This window comes from Asparagus officinalis, chromosome 6 (genome assembly GCF_001876935.1).
Source record: "Asparagus officinalis chromosome 6, Aspof.V1, whole genome shotgun sequence".
In the NCBI taxonomy this organism is placed as follows: Eukaryota; Viridiplantae; Streptophyta; class Magnoliopsida; order Asparagales; family Asparagaceae; genus Asparagus; species Asparagus officinalis.
In genome coordinates this window covers 6,146,694-6,154,398 of record NC_033799.1, presented here as the reverse complement: position 1 = coordinate 6,154,398, position 7,705 = coordinate 6,146,694, and the positions used below count along the sequence as shown (strand labels likewise).

Genomic DNA, 7,705 nt, shown 5'->3' with positions numbered 1-7,705 from the left:
TCAAGATACTCAAATCCAAGTTCCTGCATAACAAGAATTAAGCAACATCAAAAATAGCCGTGAATATATGCGAGTGTAAAAATTTTACAAAAGATCCGAACACCAAACACCAAATCAATATCAAGAAGTGAAATTTATAACGTGAATAATCAGCTAACAGAACTACCGAACACCAAATCAATAGCATACTAACTGACAAATCACTGTGATGAAATGAAAGCTGAATAACATTTAACATGTCAGTGCCCTTTAACTCAAATTCATTTCTTTTATATTAAACTTTTCTGCTTCTTAGATTGTTGGTGGTTATCATGTGCGTGTGTGGTCACGTCTATATGTGCATGTATGTGGAATATCAATAAATTTTCGTGCCTTTAGTGATCTGGCTGAGCACAGGTCGTACACGGTTTTAGGTGGAAAAAAGGTGTCACTGGAAACATGAAGTGGGTATGAGTTTCAGCTTAATTTCTGACCATTTTCTTCTCATTGCTTATGTTCATTCTTGCAAAATTTGGATCAAATTCTAATTTGTGTGCCTTTTGGGGACTTTAAGTACTTCAACGACATCAGCCTGCATGTTTTAGAGTATCATATCTTGAATTACTATGATTTATTCTTTGTTACAGTCATTAAGGTGCCATTACTAATCCCTAGATGTCAACATCTTGTCTTTTTCCCCCTAACATCGGCTATTTCCACATCATTACCTCAAATCTGAAAGCCCATCATTACCTCAAATCTGAAAGTCATCGAACATTCGTGCAGTTAGCAGCTCCTAAAGGCAGACACCATTCATGAGGCTAGCCCTACATGTCTCTAATCTTACTACTGTCCTTGCCATGATTTATTGTAATTTCTACAGTAGAATGTATTTTATAAACCCCATAATTGGCTTAATCATGTGTCCATAATTGGCTAAAATCTCTAGAATCATATTCTATCACCCCTTATTAGTTGTAAATGAGAGAATTCTACATCATGGCTATTCGAATTTAAGGGGGGAAGCTAAAAAATGATCACTAATTGTTTGAAATTTTTATACTTTTTGGTAGTAAATGAGAGTCTTTTACATCATGGTTCTTCGAAGTTAAGGGGGAAAACTCATTAGAAAAAGACTAAAGTGCAATTTATACTTTTAGCGACGCAAGTTAGCGTCGGCAAAAATGTGGCTTTTAGCGACGCAGAATGAAGCGTCGCTAAAAAATATATCTTTGGCGACGCAAGAAAGCGTCGGCAAAAGTGGTACTTTTAGTGACGCAATTTAGTGCGTCGCTAAAAGTTAAAAATTTAGTAACACAATTTAACATTGGCAAATGTATTATTTTTGGCAACGCGTAATTATCTTTTCTGTCAACTATAAGCCTACACTGAACCTGAGCATCAACAAAAAAATTGCACCCATTCACATCAACAAAGAAACCAAACATCAAATTATACTCCAATCACGTTCCATATTATGATAAACAAAGAATTTACTCACATTACAAATTAGTTACATTCATTTCCATTTTCAAGTCAACACTCAAAGGTCTGTTTAAATATTCCAGTTTGCTTGTAATCCACAAAGGAAAAAAAAAACACAATTTGTCGAGAGGAAAAGGTGAAAGAAAAGAAAGAATGGAACAACTGTTTAAATATTCCAGTTTGCTTGTAACGTCATGACAAGTTGCTCTCTGCTTTCAAGATACTCAAATCCAAGTTCCTGCATAACAAGAATTAAGCAACATCAAAAATAGCCGTGAATATATGCGAGTGTAAAAATTTTACAAAAGATCCGAACACCAAACACCAAATCAATATCAAGAAGTGAAATTTATAACGTGAATAATCAGCTAACAGAACTACCGAACACCAAATCAATAGCATACTAACTGACAAATCACTGTGATGAAATGAAAGCTGAATAACATTTAACATGTCAGTGCCCTTTAACTCAAATTCATTTCTTTTATATTAAACTTTTCTGCTTCTTAGATTGTTGGTGGTTATCATGTGCGTGTGTGGTCACGTCTATATGTGCATGTATGTGGAATATCAATAAATTTTCGTGCCTTTAGTGATCTGGCTGAGCACAGGTCGTACACGATTTTAGGTGGAAAAAAGGTGTCACTGGAAACATGAAGTGGGTATGACTTTCAGCTTAATTTCTGACCATTTTCTTCTCATTGCTTATGTTCATTCTTGCAAAATTTGGATCAAATTCTAATTTGTGTGCCTTTTGGGGACTTTAAGTACTTCAACGACATCAGCCTGCATGTTTTAGAGTATCATATCTTGAATTACTATGATTTATTCTTTGTTACAGTCATTAAGGTGCCATTACTAATCCCTAGATGTCAACATCTTGTCTTTTTCCCCCTAACATCGGCTATTTCCACATCATTACCTCAAATCTGAAAGCCCATCATTACCTCAAATCTGAAAGTCATCGAACATTCGTGCAGTTAGCAGCTCCTAAAGGCAGACACCATTCATGAGGCTAGCCCTACATGTCTCTAATCTTACTACTGTCCTTGCCATGATTTATTGTAATCCTACCTTCAACTCCTATCTGACGTCCACCTACTCATACCATCTCTCGCTCTTTCTTTCTCCATCTGAATGCAGTCTTTAAGAATGTATCTACTAATAGACATATGTTTGTATAAAAAACCAGTGTTTTTGTGATTTGAGATTTATACCTTCCATTCATTTTCCCACACATCGGTCATCGATACCCAATCATTAGGCTCCACATGCTTCGGTGGATGGTTCTTGGGATCAGGTACACCCTTCTCTATTAAACCAAGATAATAGGCGTGCAACACATGCTTCCAATTTCTATAAATACTCTGAAACTTTTTCTTTATGGAATCTTAGATGATTAGGTCGTTCTCATAGTCCTCGACATCAAATCTTTGCTACAAGTACAGTTAAGCATGAATATACATATAAGCATGAATATCATTCGGAAGTTAAGCATGAATATACAAGTACATGTATTCGGAAGTTTGCATTTCAAAAAAGAAACAATAGAAAACAATGTAACATTTAGCAGATGCACAGCAAACGTACCATACAAAAAGCTTCATAACTAAAATAAAAAAACATGCATTGACCAGCTATGCATGGGTCACACAGGAAAACAACCCTAACCCATAACTGAAGAAGTTAATTCCTAGTGCGTGTAAATCCACGAGGGCGACAGGCAGACAGAATCGTCATTCACCGCACAACATCAACGTACATAAGGACTCAACTCCTATATAAGATTAGGAAGAGTAGATACTGAACCCCAGAAACAAGGAATAGAAAAGAGGACAAAAAAAATTATATCCAACACTAATTGCAACATCTTAATACTTAAGCATGTCATGTAAAAAACAACTTACCACTCTTACATATGCTTCTACTGTCCCACATCCATGCTGTACTCGATTCACAGTTAACCTTGACACTTTGTCCACATTTACTCAGGTTGATGCATGTTAATTGTCATCGAGTACTCTGCTTCAACCATCTCCTGTCCTATCACTTCTTCCCACAAGCAGGACGCTCAGGCATCCACAAAGACATTACACAGGTAGAAACATCATCCAATCACCAATCACAGACTCCAATCTCCATTACGAATTGCCGTTGTCATAACTAAAATGCAAAAATACACTTAAAACATTAGAATCCACCTATTATGATCGTTTTGGGTATGTTTTTCCAAGTTCCTCCGTTAATTTAACTCATAATTACAAGACTTGTTATGTTATATCCTCCCAGCTAAATATAAGCATGAAGAATTTAAGTTATTATCTAAGTAAAGTGGACCATACGTATCAGTAGAAGTTAAAGCACTCAAGTGGACCATACAAGTTAACGATTCTGAAAATACACATGTGAAGAACTCAAAAAAGAAAAAGGAAACAGCACAACATGACAATGTAACATTCAGCAGATGCACAACAATCTATTCCTTAACAACCCTATTTGTGTAGCATGAAAATCATAGACCATTAAAGAATATCATTAAAGAATGATTAAAAAAATACCCGAACTCTCATAATGATCGCCTCTCGACTCCCAGCATCAATATTGTCCCAACCACAATTACGAACCAGTGCAGATGATCGGATCTCCTTCCCAATCTCATTCGCGAGGGATGTCGCATGCTCCCCCTCCGGTGCTCCACTCGAGGAAGGGATCGGAACTGAAATTGCATGACCCAATTGTGTCACCAATCTCTCTATCCCCTTTCCCTCGTGTTGCATCGCGTACATTTCTACGGGCTGATGGTACCGATCCTTAAAAAACACGATTAATAAACTAAATAATACAATAGAATATATCTATAATACCTGAATTTTGATCATATTTAGGTTGAACTATTTTTTTTTGTAAGGTATTGAGGTTGCCTAGATGCATTAGAGTACAAATTTAAGGTTGTTGCACAGAACTACATTTTTTAGAAGATAACTCATCAGCAAATAGGGTGTCCAGCTATTTATGTGCAATCACATGCTTCAAGGTCTTGTTGTCGAGCTTGACAATCCAACAGAATAAGTTTTAAAATGAAAAATTGATATAATTTCTTGGTATCATCTTTTTACTTTATTACCTTCTAGTTCCACAAGATGAAATGTTAGTTTACCTAAAACCGTGCACTTTTTATCAACTAAACATTAGTAAGTCAAGCCAGTTTGAGAATTGAAACATCAATAACTGGTGCAAGGACATAAAAATTACTCCAGTAATCTATGTAATACATAAAAAAAAAGAGCTGATCAACTAATAACCAATCATCTGAACTCACAGAATTGAAATCATACCAATAACTTAAAAAGCTAACAAAAACAAATAAAATAACATGTAAGTATATAATACTGAGAATCCTAGGAAATTACATAGGGAGATCAGCATGAATCTATTCCCTAACAACGGGACAAACGCTGAATATGGTAAGTTGTTCTTATTCCATGCTTTTCCTTTAGATATATCAGCTCACTCTCGCTGAGGTAATCAGGAGGTGAGGTGCTACCCTAAAAAATATAATGAAAATAAAATGGTTATTAGAATTGAATATAAACAAATTCTGGAAGCCACATACATAAAGGGTAATATTCACGTATATTTCAAAGATGCTTGTCTAAGCCTAAGAAACCAAGCATTTAATGAAAAATAATGTTCACCTCATATAGCTCAACTTTCGCAATGTTTATTCTCTCTCCCTTTGTAAACCGAGGAAGATTTTTTTCACTAACAGCCAACCATGGCATGATAGATGTAAACCCTTTAGCTATGACAGCTGACCCACACAGCGGAACACTTCATCACCAACAGTAAAATTCTACATTAGTCCTGTAGAGAGCATGAACAAGTCATATTTAAGATAGAAAATGCTGTAAGTACCTCAAATCAACAAAAAGTTCAGAACATAACTAAACATGTGCTCATGACCAATATATATTCAGTGATATTTCTTCTATACATCTTGGGTACTTTAGTGACGGTTCTAAGTTTACAGAAGGAAGAAGAACATAGTTGACCTTCTGTATTTGCAGTCAGGACTAACAGAGCCAATAAAATGCTGACATATATACTGGTACAGCCTCCAAGCATCATTTCCTACCATATCCTCCGTTGCTGATCGCATGGGAGTAATGGGAGGATGATCACCAGCATCTCATCCTGTTCTTGGCTTATGAAAACCTTCAGCTAATAATGATTGCACAAAATCACCCCATATAGGATTATTCAATTGTGCCCCGAGTGCATTTCTAAAATCAAATGATCCAGGAATATGTCATAAAATCAAATGATTGCACAAAATCACCCCATATATGATGTGCTCTCTGTACGTGGATAGCTGGAAGATGTCATAAAAAAAGTATATCAGGAATATGCCATATTCAGGCAAAACATGGAACTTTATGACAGTTTCACACACCAAACAAACAGCAACATAAATGATTCATTCAACTTGACAATTTTCACAACAAAGAGAGATATAATAGACAATTTTCACAACAAAGAGAGATATAAGCATCAAGTCTAATCCATAAATAATCCAAATTCGAGGCAGAAATTATAAGAAAAATCACTTAAAATTCTCAGTGAAAGAAAGAGAGAGACTTCACCTTTGAAGAGGGTTGAAGAGATCTCCGTGATTGGAGATCGAAGTCCGACGCGGCGCACGAACTCCGACGGGGATGTGATTGGCTTGAGTATCGGATGAACTGGTGATTTAATTTCATCTTTAAAAGTTGTAACTGAAGATCGGATGGGCAGAGGAGAAGGCGGAGAGAAGCCAGAACCGAAGGAAGATTTAGGGCATTTTATTTCTGCGGATGTTGTCAGGGATAAGGTTGGTATATTTATTTCGGTTGAAGGTTATTTTGGGGAGGGAAAAGTTTTTTAGGAACTGACTCTTTTAAAGGGTAGATAGATTTATGGTTTACTTTAACGCATTCTTTTAAAATTTTTCAACTAATACAAACAAAGCAAAGCCTGAAAACATAAATATGAGCGCTGAACGGCGTTAAAGCAAAAGAAAACGCTCAAAAATTAATAATAATGAGACAAAAATGATATAGAAAACAAGCGTTTCTGTTTGGAAAAAAACCAAGAAACAGCTCTAGAAGAAGTGAAACTGTTGAAATCTAAATTAGGAGTGAAAATATCAATAGAAGAGTGATCCTGGACCACAGAAATAAGATTGAAGCTCTATGGCCACTAAGAAAGAAGAATGGGACTTACGAAATGACTCTCAGGTTTCAAATACACTAATATTTTACTAATTTATTATTCATAATTAATGTATCAATTATGAGTTATTTAATATGAGATTGGGTTAGGATAACCATACTGCTAGACTAGTGTTATATGTCTTTAAACATCAAATACATTTTTATTGAATATTAATTAAGTTTTATTGTTGCACATGTTATTTGGTTATCTTTTATATAATTGTTATATTCTCCTTAGAAGTTATTTTGTTAGATCATGCACTGTGATGATCACTTGCTTGGAAATATGATCTAATTCAGATGTTTCTTAAATTTATGCTTAACATATAACTAGTAAAGGAGCGTTTTGTTATAACAGGTTATTATGCATGAAAACGACATATGAGATGTGATGATTGATCTCAGCCATCGGGAATGAAGATTCAGCGGGTGTATGTCATAAGCGCATATTTAATATGTGTAGCACAATACCTTATTTGGATTCTCAAGAACGAGTCACCTAAGAGATAAAGAATTCGAATTATTACATGGTCCCTTAGACTTGATGATATTATCATTTTCGATTTGATAATTTAGTATACTTTGATATGATGGTTAAACTTGTTTTACAAGTACTATACAACCTGAAATATTGGGTTACTAGATTTCATTTAGGAAAATGATGGATATCTAGATAGGATCCAATATACTCATTTTTATGAGTTAATTTATAATGCATATCCCATGAAGATATTAAATTCCCGTCGAGGGGTGATTTTTTGAAAATTAATTTTCTAAATTAATTTTCTTACAAAATAAAATATTTTGATGTTTCAAAATGGTTTTTTATGTTTCATGGAATTGCAGTTGTAAGAATGAGCAAATAGGTGATTTGTCTTGCTTAATAAAGTTACCTAAAATAAATTGATACCGGAAGGGACTAAATATAAAATAATAGTATTCATGAATATTTAATCTCATGTTATGGAAGAGCTTTTATGAATAGTTGG

At 34.8% G+C, this 7,705-nt stretch overlaps 1 protein-coding gene across 5 annotated transcripts; it reads right to left on the bottom strand.

Annotated features, from left to right (window-relative positions):
- LOC109846489 lies at positions 1,528-6,257 on the bottom strand. Of its 5 annotated transcripts, XR_002248541.1 has the most exons (6): positions 6,108-6,257; positions 5,517-5,836; positions 5,160-5,328; positions 4,023-4,259; positions 3,372-3,627; positions 1,528-1,702 (listed from the first exon to the last, which is right to left on the bottom strand). XR_002248541.1 is itself a non-coding variant. In XM_020415738.1 (5 exons), the coding sequence occupies exons 3-5, from the start codon at positions 5,244-5,246 to the stop codon at positions 1,631-1,633; spliced, it is 411 nt and encodes a 136-aa protein (XP_020271327.1). In that variant the 5' UTR covers positions 5,247-5,328; positions 5,517-5,836; positions 6,108-6,257; the 3' UTR covers positions 1,528-1,630. The 5 variants fall into 5 exon arrangements, 3 of the variants coding, with proteins under 3 accessions (XP_020271327.1, XP_020271328.1, XP_020271329.1); XM_020415738.1 differs by lacking the exon at positions 3,372-3,627 and having other exon boundaries at positions 4,023-4,274; XM_020415739.1 differs by lacking the exon at positions 3,372-3,627.

Excerpts from the sequence above, each read along its gene's own strand:
- LOC109846489 (XM_020415738.1), bottom strand. The coding sequence starts at position 5,246 with ATGCCATGGTTGGCTGTTAGTGAAAAAAATCTTCCTCGGTTTACAAAG. Across the intron at positions 4,275-5,159 it reads CGAAAGTTGAGCTATATGAG|GATCGGTACCATCAGCCCGT; the intron begins GTGAACATTATT and ends GTGTTTTTTAAG. Across the intron at positions 1,703-4,022 it reads CGATCATTATGAGAGTTCGG|GAACTTGGATTTGAGTATCT; the intron begins GTATTTTTTTAA and ends CTTGTTATGCAG.